The sequence below is a fragment of the Procambarus clarkii genome, chromosome 74 (genome assembly GCF_040958095.1).
Source record: "Procambarus clarkii isolate CNS0578487 chromosome 74, FALCON_Pclarkii_2.0, whole genome shotgun sequence".
NCBI lineage: Eukaryota > Metazoa > Arthropoda > Malacostraca > Decapoda > Cambaridae > Procambarus > Procambarus clarkii.
The window spans coordinates 4,573,485-4,589,778 of NC_091223.1; the positions used below are offsets into that span (position 1 = coordinate 4,573,485).

The 16,294-nt window shown below is 47.1% G+C and overlaps 2 protein-coding genes across 2 annotated transcripts in view; one reads left to right on the forward strand and one right to left on the reverse strand.

Moving 5' to 3' along the window:
* The window catches only part of LOC138349804 (alpha-L-iduronidase-like), a 263,452-nt gene that overhangs the window by 181,385 nt on the left and 65,773 nt on the right, over positions 1 to 16,294 (reverse strand). The window lies entirely within an intron of this gene.
* LOC138356714 (baculoviral IAP repeat-containing protein 8-like) lies at positions 348 to 2,048 on the forward strand. Its single transcript, XM_069312903.1, has 3 exons — positions 348 to 857; positions 986 to 1,150; positions 1,262 to 2,048. Exons 1-3 carry the CDS (start codon positions 491 to 493, stop codon positions 1,945 to 1,947), a joined length of 1,218 nt encoding a protein of 405 aa, XP_069169004.1. The 5' UTR covers positions 348 to 490; the 3' UTR covers positions 1,948 to 2,048.

Consider the following 16,294-nt stretch of genomic DNA (forward strand, 5'->3'; position numbering starts at 1 on the left):
CTTATATTGGGGGAAATGTAAAAGTTACCACGTATTTGAATATATTAATAAGGATTTTTGTTACCTTAGAGTGATATTATATATGACATTATAACTAATAGTATATTTCATTTTAGGATATAGATGCTTTAAGCATATATTTTAATTAGATTAAATAAGAATTTACTACTAAATTATATATATATATATATCTATCATTATGTACGGCAGCTACGAATAATGACGTAACAGTATACTTTTAGCGAGATTGCCAAAGTGATGTATTTTTCTAATAAGTCTAATAAATAATGAAAGTAGTTTACTAAGTATTTATATAAGAGCTTTATTTAATTAAGAAACTTTAAGGATTTTTAAGTAGAGAAGTATTTAGAGGAGATTACTGTCTATTATAAATGAGGAAACTGTTAAATATGTAGCGATGTACGATACTTATTTTAGGGATATATATACTTGCTTATCCTACTCTAATAGTTAGTGCTGCCCTCACACGATGGATCCTTTGTGTGCCAGAAAGTTTTACAGTATAGAAAGCCTTAAATGTGCAGGAGTTAGACTACAAACATTTGTGGATTGGCCCATTAAGTGGTTAAACCCTATTGACTTAGTTGAAGATGGGTTCTATTACCTTCGCAATAGTGATTACTGTTTGTGTGCATTTTGTTATTGTATAGTAGGTGCATGGATTGTTGGTGATACCCCCAGAAGACGTCATAAGATCATTAATCAAGACTGTGCCTTTATTAGAGGCGAGAGGAGTGACAATGTTTCTTTAGAGGTGTCTGAGATAGCTTTCAAATATGGACTGGAATTTGTTTCCCATAAAATAGAACTGGGAAATAAGAAAATAAGTGGTAGTAGTAAGTATATATTCTTATGATGTATTCTTATACCAGTCTTATATACTCTGTACAAAACTTGATTGCTTAAATAGATACTTCTTATTCTTCTAAAGAATAATTTACGTAACTACGTTATATTTTTTTAGGTGGTGCTCCTCCTAAGGAAGATCTGGGATTGATCAAATTTAGGAAATCGCTGAATCCAGGATTGGTAACTTATAAATCTCGCCTAGAGACATTTGATATGACATGGCCTGGAAGCGTCAAGCAAACTTCTCATGAGCTGGCAGAAGCTGGTTTTTTTTACTGTGGTATGAAGTGTTTTAACTATTTTAAACTTAATAGAGTTATAAGTAAAGAAATAATGAATATTAGTTAAAAGATAGTAACGAGATAATGCTGGATTGTTTTATGGTTTTCAGGTATAAGTGACCACGTCTGCTGCTATCACTGCGCCTGTGGAATACGAAATTGGAGACCAGAAGATGATCCTTGGACGTTACATGCGAGATGTAGTCCAGAATGTGCTTACATTATTCTTGCAAGGGGCAAGGAATTTGTTAAGAATGCTAGATTGACAATACCATTACCTATAAAACCTATAGACAATGATTTAATTAATATCTTAATGGAGGGTATGGATAAGTTCAAACATCTGATTCATAAAAAATTAATACCTGTGGAGAGTATAAGATATGCTTTAAGTGAGTACCTTAAGGAATCCAGAGATTTGTTGCCTTTTATTATACAAAGTAGATGTCTAGAAATCGTGTTGAGGTATATGCAAGAGGGAACAGATATTTATTTACGGGTACGGGACTTAATTTATGAAGCAGTTGATGATAAAAAGGAACAAGAAGCTACGCTTGAAGATCTGGGATTGAAAACTTTACCGGAGACTTGTACTAACACTGATGAAAACAAGGACTGTATAGAACCATCTTGGGAAGAAGATATTTTATGCAGAGTTTGTATGGATAAAAATATAAATATTGTAATACTACCATGTAAACATATGGTGACATGCAGTGGTTGTCTTTTAGCTCTGAAATGCTGTCCAATTTGTAGAGGAAATATTTTATATATAATAAATCCAATTGCTTCTTGAACACTTATGATTTTCTTGAACACTTGTATAACTACTAAGAACACTTGTATATGATTTTCTTGAACACTTATGAATACCTGTATAACTACTAAGAATAACTGTATATGATTTTCTTGAACACTTGTATATAATTGCTTCTTGAACACTTATGAATACCTGTATAACTACTAAAACACTTGTATGCGTTAAATGTTGTAATAAACTTAATGTCTCTTCTAAATAAGATTTCTTTATCCTTAATAGAATAATTTGCTTATTACATTGGAGGACTGAAACAAGTACTTAATTATGAAACCGAATAATGACATGATGTAGTAAGTTTAACGGAAATATTGAATACAATGACTTGAAAAGTTTTCCTTTGACTAATGAATGTGTATGTTTAATAAAACTGAGTTACGAAAACAATGCCTTAAGATGCTACTGTAAGTAATGACTTAGTGCACGGGCAAGTATCTTTAATTGTACGAAGATGTCTTAGAATGATTTATATTGACCTTATTTGAAAATGGATAACTACCAAATGCTCAGTAGTAACTTACTGTGAATTAGTAATGTTACTGTTGTTGTTGTTGTTGTCGTTGTTAATAACGATGATCTACTTACTTACTTACTAAAATGACAGAACCAACTAGTTTTGAGAATTAGTACAGAGATGATTAGAGAATAAGTAGTGGACTGTAATGAACGGGTAAGAACATGTAGCGGAGGGATGGAGGAAAATTGTAAGAAAGGGTTGAAAGTTGGGATGTGTAAAGGATTGAGAGATTGTAAGGGATGGTATCAAGATGTGCGGAAAACATGCTACAACATGTAAAGTAGACAGTGTAGTGAGTTGGGCGGTGAACAAGCTAGGACTTGTAATGGATGGAAGGAGTCGGGTATATTTACATATGACTCATGTTTAAATAAGATATGGGACACAGTAATACACGCTACAACATGTAAAGTAGACAGCGTAGTAAGATGCGAGGCGAACATGCTGAGACATGCTGAGACATGTAAAAGGAATGAGAGAGAGATTGTAAGGGTTGGTACCAAGATGAGCGGAAAACATGCTATAACATGTAGAGTAGAAATAGCGTAGTGAGTTGGGCGGTGAACAAGCTAGGACTTGTATTGGATGGAAGGAGTCGGGGTATATTTACATATGACTCATGTTTAAATAAGATAGAGGAGACGGTAATAGTTGTTTAAGTCTTGTATAAAATTGGAAAGAAGTAGAGAATATGTAAGACTAAGTACAGATCTGAACTTACAGAGAATATGCTATGAACGGGGAAAGAACGCAAATTAACAGCTACATTTTAAATTTACGAGACTTGGATGAGATGGAGGAAGGTGGGAGGGGGTGAAAGATAATTAAACAGGTTGGGGTTATGTGTATACTCGGATAAGAGATACGCTGGAGACGGACTTGATCGAATATATTTATGTCTGATGATCTAAGGCTAATGTCCAGATTAATTTTACTACGTTAGAAAATAAGGTGATCTTAAATCTCAGGGTGATTTAGTTGAAAAATAAAGAACTTGCACAAATGAACTAAGCTGGGGCACAAGAGTTGTAACTTGATAACTGAACTGGTTTTTATTTACTATGTCTGAAAATGTAGTTGGGTGTTTAAATCTCAGGGGGATTTGGATTGATAGTAATGAATTTACAGGAGTGAACTTGGACAGAGGACAAGAGCTAGAGTTTTATAATTGTTTTCATCATATTTACTATGTCTGAAATACAGAGGGTAAAAATTTCAGGGAAATTGATGGGTTAAAGACTTGAGGGTGGAAGAGGGTGGGGGACGAGAGCTGGAGCTCGATAACTGACTTGATTTTATTTACGGTGTCTGAAATACAGAGGGTAAAAATTTAAGGGAAATTGATGGTTTATTTACAAAGACTTGAGGGTGGAAGAGGGTGGGGGACGAGAGCTGGAGCTCAGTAACTGACTTGATCTTATTTACTAACTTTGAAGTATGTCTGCTTTTAATTTTAGGGAAATTGATGGGTTATTTACAAAGATACGAAGGAGAACTAAGGCGGGGACGAGAGCTGGAGCTCGATAACTGACTTGATTTTATTTACGGTGTCTGAAATACAGAGGGTAGAAATTTCAGGGGAATTGATCTGTTACTAACGAAGATACGAGAGAGAGCTAAGGCGGAGGACAAGAGCTGGAGCTTGGTAACTGTTTTGATCTTATTTACGGTGTCTGAAATACAGAGGCTAAAAATCTCAGGGAATTTGGACTGTTACTAATGATTTTGTACAAATGAACTAAGCTGGGGACAAGAGCTAGAGTTTGATAATTGTTTGCATTTACTAAACTATGTCTGAAATACAGAGGGTAGAAATTTCAGGGAAATTGGACAGATACTAACGAAGATACGAGAGAGAGCTAAGGCGGAGGACAAGAGCTGGAGCTTGGTAACTAATTACTGTATTGAACTACATTTGAAATATGATTATTTTTAAATTTTAGAGGGATTGGAATGATAGTATTCTTTATACGACAGGGGACTAAGGTGGGGAACGTGAGCTAGAACTTGCTTACTAACATGATTTATTTGTGTAAAACTGACTTGCTTAATGAAAAGGAACAAACATACTGACTTGCTTAATGAAAAGGAGCAAACATACGATGTTGGAAAATAGTTGAACTGAATGAAAGGAGAGAGAGAGAGAGGAGGGACGGTCCAGATATTATGAAGATAAGATAAGATTAAGAGCCGACTGGCTGGCTGACGTCTAAAGTAAACACAGGTGAGGCGACAGATTGCGAGGTAAGGGGGAGAGGGAGGGGGGTGTGATGTACGAGACTTGAAAACAATGACTTACATAGGTGATTTTCTAAATTTATATGAATAACTAAGGCTTACATAGACGATTTTGTAAGTTGAAAACATGTAAAATATGTCCGTAGAGTTCTCCTGGAAACCCTAAAGAGCTACACACGATATTTGAATTTCTCCTATAAGGCCTTAACAAACTTCTAAGTCTCGGAAATTATTTTTCTCATAAGAAATCCATACTTCTAAAATCTGTGACACAAAATTTACCTGAAAACCCTGGCTCACACGCGAGATATTGGAACCTCAAAACCCTGGCTCACAGACACGATATTTCCCAGAAACAAAATATCGTCTTTGAGTCGTACGACTCACAGACGATATCTGGCCGGAAAAAAAAAATATCGTCTGTGAGTCTTACACCCTACTACTGCGGCTGACGGTGGGTGGTGGCGGGTGGCGGCTGACGGTGGGTGGTGGCGGGTGGCGGCTGACGGTGGGTGGTGGCGGGTGGCGGCTGACGGTGGGTGGCGGCGGGTGGCGGCTGGTGGTGGGTGGCGGCGGGTGGCGGCTGGTGGTGGGTGGCGGCTGGTGGCGGGTGGCGGCTGGTGGCGGGTGGCGGCTGGTGGTGGGTGGTGGCAGGTGGCGGCTGGTGGTGGGTGGTGGCGGGTGGCGGCTGGTGGTGGGCGGCGGGTGGCGGCTGGTGGTGGGCGGCGGGTGGCGGCTGGCGGTGGCGGCTTGCGGTGGCGACTGCGGCAGGTGGTGGCAGGCGGTGGTGGCGGCAGCTGGTGGCGGCTGGTGGTGGTGGCAGCTGGTGGCGGTGATGGCGGCGGCTGGTGGTGGTGGCAGCTGGTGGCGGCTGGTGGCGGTGATGGCGGCTGGTGGTGGTGGTGGTGGTGATGACGGCTGGTGGCGGGCGGTGGCGGGTGGCGGCTGGTGGTGGGTGGTGGCGGGTGGCGGCTGACGGTGGGTGGTGGCGGGTGGCGGCTGACGGTGGGTGGTGGCGGGTGGCGGCTGACGGTGGGTGGTGGCGGGTGGGTGGTGGCGGGTGGCGGCTGGTGGTGGGTGGTGGCGGGTGGCGGCGGGTGGCGGCTGGTGGTGGGTGGCGGCGGGTGGCGGCTGGTGGCGGGTGGCGGCTGGTGGTGGGTGGTGGCAGGTGGCGGCTGGTGGTGGCGGGTGGCGGCTGGTGGTGGGTGGCGGGTGGTGGCGGGTGGCGGCTGGTGGTGGGCGGCGGGTGGCGGCTGGTGGTGGGCGGCGGGTGGCGGCTGGCGGTGGCGGCTTGCGGTGGCGACTGTGGCAACGGGCGGTGACGGCTGATAGCGGGCGGTGGTGGCGGGTGGTGGCAGCTGGTGGCAGGCGGTGGTGGCGGCTGGTGGTGGTGGCAGCTGGTGGCGGCTGGTGGTGGTGGCAGCTGGTGGCGGTGATGGCGGCGGCTGGTGGTGGTGGCAGCTGGTGGCGGCTGGTGGCGGTGATGGCGGCTGGTGGTGGTGGTGGTGGTGATGATGACGGCTGGTGGCGGGCGGTGGCGGGCGGTGGCGGCGGTGGTGGGCGGTGGTGGTGGTGGTGGGTGGTGGTGGCGGCTGTGGTGGGTGGTGGCGGTGGTGTCGGCGGCGGCTGTGGTGGGTGGTGGCGGCGGCGGCGGTGATGGGTGGTGGCGGCGGCGGTGGTGGTGGGTGGTGGTGGCGACGGCGGTGATGGGTGGTGGCGGCGGTGGTGGTGGGTGGTGGTGGCGGCGGCGGCTGGTGGTGGTGGGTGGTGGTGGTGGGTGGTGGTGGTGGGTGGTGGCGGCGGGTGGCGGTGGTGGGTGGCGGCGGCGGGTGGTGAGTGGCGGTGGTGGGTGGCGGTGGCTGGTGGCGGGTGGCGGCTAGTGGTGGGTGGTGGCGGGTGGCGGCTGGTGGTGGGTGGCGGGTGGCGGCGGGTGGTGGGTGGTGGCGGCGGGTGGTGAGTGGCGGTGGTGGGTGGCGGTGGCTGGTGGCGGGTGGTGGCGGCTGGTGGCGGGTGGCGGCTGGTGGTGGGTGGTGGCGGGTGGCGGGTGGCGGCGGGTGGTGGGTGGTGGCGGGTGGCGGCTGGTGGTGGGTGGCGGCGGGTGGCGGCTGGTGGTGGGTGGCGGCGGGTGGCGGCTGGTGGTGGGTGGTGGCGGCGGGTGGTGAGTGGCGGTGGTGGGTGGCGGTGGCGGCTGGTGGTGGGTGGTGGCGGGTGGCGGCTGGTGGTGGGTGGCGGCGGGTGGCGGCTGGTGGTGGGTGGCGGCGGGTGGCGGCTGACGGTGGGTGGTGGTGGGTGGCGGCTGGTGGTGGGTGGCGGCTGGTGGTGGGTGGCGGCTGGTGGTGGGTGGCGGTGGGTGGCGGCTGGCGGTGGGTGGCGGCGGGTGGCGGCGGGTGGCGGCTGGTGGTGGGTGGTGGCAGGTGGCGGCTGGTGGTGGGTGGTGGCGGGTGGCGGCTGGTGGTGGGTGGCGGTGGGTGGTGGCGGGTGGCGGCTGGTGGTGGGCGGCGGGTGGCGGCTGGTGGCGGCCAGCTGGGACACACCCTTCACCACTGAAGGTCTGAGCAAAACTAACCATATGTCTCTCTCACCCACCAGCCCAGTGTTGCCAGCTCGCGCTCTTAAAATGTTTCCTTCAAAGATTGTGTATTATCTTTGAACAACAAGTTTGATTATCAAGGAAATAATGCATATATTATTGTCACATTAATACTGTGCAATATCTTATTACATTCCTGCTAAATAATTATAATTTGAAACAGGACAAAAAATCCCACATATATATAAAAACCAACATTAGAGATCACGAGGCCTAGGCCTCGCCTGTGACCACACATCCTGCCTCCCTGGCCTGCTACACTCATACACCTCACACTCTTAACTCTCTCATAATCACTCTCACTCTCTTACTCTGTCACTCTTACTCTCTGTCACTCTTACTCTCTGTCACTCTTACTCTGTCACTCTTACTCTGTCACTCTTACTCTGTCACTCTTACTCTCTGTCACTCTTACTCTGTCACTCTTACTCTCTTGTCACTCTTACTCTCTGTCACTCTTACTCTCTGTCACTCTTACTCTGTCACTCTTACTCTGTCACTCTTACTCTCTGTCACTCTTACTCTGTCACTCTTACTCTGTCACTCTTACTCTCTGTCACTCTTACTCTCTGTCACTCTTACTCTCTGTCACTCTTACTCTCTGTCACTCTTACTCTCTGTCATTCTTACTCTCTGTCATTCTTACTCTCTGTCACTCTTACTCTGTCACTCTTACTCTCTGTCACACTTACTCTCTGTCACTCTTACTCTCTGTCACTCTTACTCTCTGTCACTCTTACTCTCTGTCACTCTTACTCTGTCACTCTTACTCTCTGTCACTCTTACTCTCTGTCACTCTTACTCTGTCACTCTTACTCTCTGTCACTCTTACTCTGTCACTCTTACTCTCTGTCACTCTTACTCTCTGTCACTCTTACTCTCTGTCACTCTTACTCTCTGTCACTCTTACTCTCTGTCACTCTTACTCTCTGTCACTCTTACTCTCTGTCACTCTTACTCTGTCACTCTTACTCTCTGTCACTCTTACTCTGTCACTCTTACTCTCTGTCACTCTTACTCTCTGTCACTCTTACTCTGTCACTCTTACTCTCTGTCACTCTTACTTTCTGTCATTCTTACTCTCTGTCACTCTTACTCTGTCATTCTTACTCACTCTCAGTCACCCTTACCCATTCATACTCACTCTCTCACTCTTACTCTCATACTCTTACTCTCAATTACTCTTACTCTCAATCACTCTTACTGCCAATCACTCCTACTCCCAATCACTCCTACTCTCAATCACTCCTACTCTCATTCTTACTCTTACTCTTACTCCCAATCACTCTTACTCTCAATCACTCTTATTCTCATTCTTACTCTCACTCTTACTCTTACTCCCAATCACTCTTACTCCCAATCACTCTTACTCTCAATCACTCTTACTCTCATTCTTACTCTTACTCACTCTTACTCTCAATCACTCTTATTCTCATTCTTACTCCTACTCTCACTCTAACTCCTACTCCCAATCACTCTTACTCCCAATCACTCTTACTCTCAATCACTCTTACTCCCAATCACTCTTACTCTCAATCACTCTTACTCTCAATCACTCTTACTCTCAATCACTCTTACTCTCAATCACTCTTACTCTCACTAACTCTCAATCACTCTTACTCTAACTCTCAATCACTCTTACTCTCATACTCACCCTTACTCTCAATCACTTTACTCTCACTCTTACTCATTCTGTCACTCTTACTCACTCTGTCACTCTTACTCACTCTCAGTCACTCTTACTCACACTTACACACTCTCTGGCACTCTCACTCACCTTCAGTCACTCTTACTCACTCTTACCCACTCTCGCTCACTCTTACTCACTCTAGTTAATAAGAACACGCCAATATAAGACAACAAAACGTTTTCAGATTCGTTCTCACCACTTTCCAGCAACTTTTAAAATTTATATAAATTATCTTAGGGAATAATACATAAATTATACATTTAAACATGATATTAGTGTTTAGTGGAATGCATAAGGAGTCAAATTGTGTTAAAAAGAGCGATTTTTAGAAAATTTGGAAAACTACTTTTTTCTGTTCATATTATAACTAAATGGATTTTAAAGGTTTCACTCAGCCAATATATATCATTCACAATTTATTAATGAATTTTACAAAAAAACACCATAAATTTTATATTTAAACATGTAAAAACTATTTGTTTTACATTTGGATGAAAATAATTGTAGAAAAACAATTTATAATTAAACCTTTGTGTTTGGATTTTTTGAGTAAAAGTTTCTCAAAGGCTCTCCTGCACCATTCTCAATGCAAATCATTCCCACACCTATGGGAAGAGATAGGCGAACGTTGTGTAGATGATTTGTGTTTGCTGGGATTGCCCGCATAGATCACGCGTTAAGCACATATTGCTCGCTTAGACCACCCCTCAAGCACACATTACCCATGTAGACCATCCCTCAAGCAAACATTACCTGCGTAGATCACCCCTCAAGCACACACTGCCCACGTAGATCATCCCTCAAGCACACATTGCTCGCGTTGATCGCCTGTCAAGCACACATTGCCTGCGAAGACCACCTCTCAAGCACACACTGCCCGCATAGATCTCCTCTCAAGCGATCATTGCCCACGTAGACCACCCCTCAAGCACACATTGCTCGCGCAGACTACCCCTCAAGCACTCACTGCCCGCGTAGACCAACCCTCAAGTGCACATTACCCGTGTAGACCACCCCTCAAGCACTCACTGCCCGCGTAGATCACCTCTCATGCACACACTGCCCTCATAGACCACCCCTCAAACAAACATTGCCGGCGTAGATCACCCCTCAAGCACACACTGCCAGCGTAGATCACCCGTCAAGCACACATTGTGCGCGTAGACCACCCCTCAAGCACACATTGCCCCTGTAGACCACCCCAGAAGCACACATATCTTGCGTATACCACCCTTCACGCACACATTGCCAGCGTAGACCACCCCTCAAGCACACATTGCCCACACAGATCACCCGTCAAGCACACATTGCCCGCGTAGATCACCCGTCAAGCACACATTGCCCGCTTAGACAACCCCCTCAAGCACACATTGCCCGTGTAGACAACCCGTCAAGCACACATTGCCTGCGAAGACAACCTCTCAAGCACACACTGCCTGCATAGATCTCCCCTCAAGCACACACTGCCCACATAGACCAACCCTCAAGGACACATTGCTCGCGCAGACCACCCCTCAAGCACTCATTGCCCGCGTAGACCAACTCTCAAGCACATATTTCCCGTGTAGACCACCCCTCAAGCACTCACTGCCCGCGTAGACCTCTCAAGCACACATTGCCCGCGTAGACACCCCCACAAGCACATATTGCCCGCGTAGATCACCATTCAAGCACACATTGCCCACGTAGACAACCCCTCAAGCACACATTGCCCGCGTAGATCACCCGTCAAGCACATATTGCCCGCGTAGATCACCCGTCAAACACACATTGCGCTCGTAGAGCACCCCCTCAAGCACACAATGCCCGTGTAGACCACCCCTCAAGCACACACTGCCCGCGTAGACCACCTCCTCGAGCACACACGGCCCATGTAGATCATCCCTCAAGCACACACTGCCCGCGTAGATCACCTGTCAAGCACACATTGCCTGCGAAGGCTACCTCTCAAGCACACACTGCCCGCATAGATCTCCCCTCAAGCACACATTGCCCACGTAGAACATCCCTCAAGCACACATTGCTCGCGCAGACCACCTTTCAAACACTGCCAGCGTAGACCAACCCTCAAGCACATATTACCCGTGTAGACCACCCCTCAAGCACTCACTGCCCGCGTAGACCACCCCTCAAGCATACATTGCCCGCGTAGACAACCCCTCAAGCAAACATTTCCAGCGTAGATCACCTGTCAAGCACACATTGCACACGTAGACTACCCCTCAAGCACACATTGCCCGCGTAGATCACCCGTCAAGCACATATTGCCCGCGTAGATCATCCGTCAAGCACACATTGCGCATGTAGAGCTCCCCCTCCAGCACATATTGCCCCTGTAGACCATCTCTCAAGCACACATTGCTAGTGTAGAACACCCATCATGCACACACATTGTGCACGAAGATCACCCCTCAAGCACCCATTGCCCGCGTAGATCACCCGTCAAGCACACATTGCCCGCGCAGACCACCCCTCAAGCACTCACTGCCCACGTAGACCAACCCCTAAGCCCATATTGGCCGTGCAGACCACCCCTAAGCACTCACTGCCCACGTAGATCACCTCTCAAGCACACACTGCCCACATAGACCACCCTTCAAGCAAACATTGCCGGCGTAGATCACCCCTCAAGCACACACTGCCTGCATAGACAACCCCTCAAGCACACATTGCCCCTGTAGACCACCCCTCAAGCACACATTGCCAGCGTAGACCATCACTTAAATATACATTGCCAGCATAAACCACCCCTTAAGCACACATTGCCCGCTAAGATCTCCCCTCAAGCACACACTGCCCGCGTAGACCTCCCCTCAAGCACACATTGCCTGCGTACATCACCTGACAAGCATATATTGCGCACGTAGACCACCCCCACAAGCACACATTTCACCTGTAGACTACCCCTCAAGCTCACGTTGCCCTCGTGTACCACCCCTGAAGCACACATTGTGCGCGTAGACCACCCCTCAAGCACACAATGCCCGCGTACATCACCCGTCAAGCACACATTGTGCACGTAGATCACCCCTCAAGCACACATTGCCCCTGTAGACCACCACCTCAAGCACACATTGCTCGCGCAGACCACCCCTCAAGCACTCACTACCCGCATAGACCAACCCTCAAGTGCACATTACCCGTGTAGACCACCCCTCAAGCATTCACTGCGGAGAAAGTGACAAAGGAGAAACAAAACTACATCTGAAAGGTTATGAAAAGGATAATATATTCAACAAATACGTCAAAAACACAATAAACTACATCTGAAAGGTTAGGTTAAAGGGTTGGGGAATAAGAACATATTTTAGAACCTACTAAATACACTAAGATTACAAGAGGTTAGGTTAAGGGGTTGGGGAATAAGAATAAATGATAACAAACATAATAAATACAACTTATGAGCAACTTGATGAACTTTAACAAATAACCCTTGATCTGCAAAAATGACCATTTGAGAAATTAGCCCTTTGAAACGAGTAAATTCCCATATATAACAAAATTCTTTGAAATGGTTAAACACCCAATCTTAAACAAATAACACTTGAAATGCAAAAATGTCCATTTGAAAAATTAACCCTTGAAATGAGTAAATGAATATGAGACAATGATTGACGAAACACAAAAGACAAGCAGGAATAATTATGTAAGTTAGGTCATGTCTGGTTGGACTAGATAAGTTAGGATACATCAGTTTGGGAATGTAAGATTAAGTTAGGTTAAGCAGGTTAAGTTAGGTAGGGTTGGTATGTTAGGTTAGGTTAAGTTGGGTAATGTAGGTAAGTTAGGTTAAGCAGGTTAGGTTATGCAGGTTAAGTTAGGTAAGATAGGTAAGGTAAGGTAAGTTAGGTTAAGCAGGATAAGTTAGATAAGTTAGGTTAGATAGGTAAGGTAAGGTAAGTTAGGTTAAGCGGGTTAGGTTATGCAGGTTAAGTTAGGTAAGATAGGTAAGGTAAGTTAAGTTAGGTTAGGTTCGGTTAAGTTATGTAAGTTAAGTTAAGCAGGTTAAGTTAGGTATTGTAGGTAAGGTAGGTTAAGTTAGGTAAGATAGGTAAGGTAAGGTAAGTTAGGTTAAGCAGGATAAGTTAGGTTAGGTTAAGTAAGTTAGGTAAGATAGGTAAGGTAAGTTAGGTTAAGCAGGTTAAGTTAGGTAATGTAGGTAAGTTAGGTTAAGCAGGATAAGTTAGGTTAGGTTAGGTAAGTTAGGTAAGATAGGTAAGGTAAGGTAAGTTAGGATAGGTAAAGTTAGGTTTAGGAACGTTACGTTAACTAAGTAACATTGGGTGGAGAGGATAGGTTACGTAGGTTTGAGCAGTGTTAGGTTAGGTTAAGTTGGGTAATGTAGGTAAGTTAGGTTAAGCAGGTTAGGTTATGCAGGTTAAGTTAGGTAAGATAGGTAAGGTAAGGTAAGTTAGGTTAAGCAGGATAAGTTAGATAAGTTAGGTTAGATAGGTAAGGTAAGGTAAGTTAGGTTAAGCGGGTTAGGTTATGCAGGTTAAGTTAGGTAAGATAGGTAAGGTAAGTTAAGTTAGGTTAGGTTCGGTTAAGTTATGTAAGTTAAGTTAAGCAGGTTAAGTTAGGTATTGTAGGTAAGGTAGGTTAAGTTAGGTAAGATAGGTAAGGTAAGGTAAGTTAGGTTAAGCAGGATAAGTTAGGTTAGGTTAAGTAAGTTAGGTAAGATAGGTAAGGTAAGTTAGGTTAAGCAGGTTAAGTTAGGTAATGTAGGTAAGTTAGGTTAAGCAGGATAAGTTAGGTTAGGTTAGGTAAGTTAGGTAAGATAGGTAAGGTAAGGTAAGTTAGGATAGGTAAAGTTAGGTTTAGGAACGTTACGTTAAATAAGTAACATTGGGTGGAGAGGATAGGTTACGTAGGTTTGAGCAGTGTAGTTCAGAGAACAGTTTTAGGTAAAGCGACTAAGAAAATATATTTTAACAGAAGTGCAGGTTTGTTATGAAAAGCTGAACTAGTTACATTTTGGAGAGAAATTTTATGACTGAAGATCTCTTAAAGAATAACATGATGGAAGAAGGAGAGTTTCTTTGATGAACAAAGGCGTCTTAGAGAACAACTTTTTGGTGAACGAAGATGAATTAGAGATCACTTTGATGACTCTGAGAATAACTTTGATCAACGAAGATGGATTGGAAAGTTTCTCTAATGAACCCCCCTCCCCGCTCAGCTCGTTGTCGCCGTGTGGGGGCTTAGTGGGCGGCTGCCGGAGTGTGATGCTCCTTGGGACAGTCCTCTGTCCTTTTCTAGCCTTGTGCTCCTGCTGCCGTCCTCTCCAATTCTGCTGGGCATCTTTTCCTTTTCCTTCTGTTTCGTTTTTCTCCCCCCTCTTCTCCTATCTGCTTGCCGTTTCCTCCCGACCTTTTGCTCGTTCTGGTTCTTCCCTTGGACTTCTTCTATTTTGACGCCCGGGTGCTTGAGGAGGCATACTCATGCACCCGTAGAACTGCAGTACCCGACGTCGAGAGCGAGGGGAACCTTTTATTGTCAATCCCCACTTCGTCACTGAACCCGATCTCGACGGACTGTCGGTTTCTTAAGGTGGCGTTTGTGGGGCGTATACTCGCGACGCACCCCTAGGAGGCCCCGACAAGATCGGCGATAGCTTCTTGTTGGGTGTCCTGCCTCTAATTGTGGCTCCATGGTGGGTGTGGGGGCACATTCGTGAGTGAATTCTTTCTTTCGTCAAGATGATTACCCCTGCTTCGGCTTCTTCTGGTTTACCTTCTCAGGCTCGTGGGGTGGGCGACCAAGCCCCCGAGTCGGTCCGTATTGGAAGACCGGGCTCTGTAGCCTCCGCTGCATTGGGCCCCGACCTTGCTCCTCCTTTGGCCTCGCTGACTCCTTCCTCTGGCTCCCCTCCCTCCTCTGTGGTTGGGTCGAGCCCCAAGCCCCCAGTGGTGACTACCTCGTCCCCTGGCGCGGCTCCTTCTCTAGTTGTAACTACTGCGCCTTTTAACCCCTCTCTCTCTGGGGGTTCTCACCGCCGTCCTCGTCACGGCCGCCCTCGCTCGATTCCTTCCAGTTCTGCTACCTATCAAGCCTTGTTTGGTCCCGCTTCGTGGGCCAAATATTTTGATCTCCTCCCTCTTGATTCTGCGCCTCCTGACGATTTCTCCCTCCATCGACATCTCATTGATTCCGTGGATGCCTCCATTACTTTCAACCCCACTCGTCTCGGTACACGTGTTGTTGCTGCTCCTTCTCAGGATGCTGCTTCCCGCTTGGCTGCCTTATCCTGCCTTGGCGAGACCCCCGTTCGGGTCTCGAAGAACGTTCAGTTGAATGCCAGTGTTGGCACTATTTTGCTCCCGCCCCATGTTGCGACCGGTGTTCGGGACCTGCGCGACTGCCACGACGATATTCGACATATCCTCGCTGCCCAGGGCCACTCTATTCTCCAGGTGGACACGTTTACTCGTCCCCCTCGTGGTAGTCGCCGTCAACCCCTCCGGGTTGTGAAGATTACCTTTGATGGTAGGACCCTTCCACCCTCTGTCATTCTTGCTGGTGCCAGGTGCTCTGTCCAGGAGTACATTCCTTCTCCTCGGCTCTGCAACAAGTGCTGGAGGTTTGGGCATGGTGCCCTCCGCTGCTCCGGGACTGTCTCTCTCTGTCCTTTGTGTGGTGGCGAAGGTCACTCTAAGTCGGAGTGCGCTTCTCCCCAGGCTCGTTGCCTCAACTGCGGTGAGGCCCATCCTACCTTCTCCCGTGCGTGTGTGCATTACAAGCTTGAGGCGGCCGTCCTCAACTTGAAGCACCGGGAGCGTTTATCTTTTCCTGTGGCGAGGCGCCAGGTTCGCCGGCTCCCGCCTTATGCTAATATCTCTTATGCTCGCGTGTTGCGCTCTTCCTCTCCTCGTCCTTCCCGCCTTCCTCAGACTCACAACCGTTTCCGGGCCTTGGACCCTGATGCGCCCACTGCCCCCTCCTCTGTCCCTTTGGGTTCTCTCCCGAAGGATCCTCCTCCTGGTCCTCTGTCTGGGGTTCCCCTTCCTTCTACCCGGTCTGTCGTGTCTTCTGTGTCTTCTTCCTCGTCCCCCTCCGATCCTCCTTCCCATCCTCTTCCTCCATCTATCGGCTCTCCCCGCCGCCTGTCGGTGCGGGCGGATGTCCATCGCTCTCCTAACGGCCGTCGTGTGTGCTCTCGTTCGGCTTCTCCTGTTGAGACACTGGAATCCGTTGCCCGGTACGTAGTTGCTGGGACACCGGTCTCTTTAAGTCAGAAGCGTAAGCCTGGCTCCTCTCCTTCCTCTTCCCCGGCGGGTAAGAAGGCTTCGCT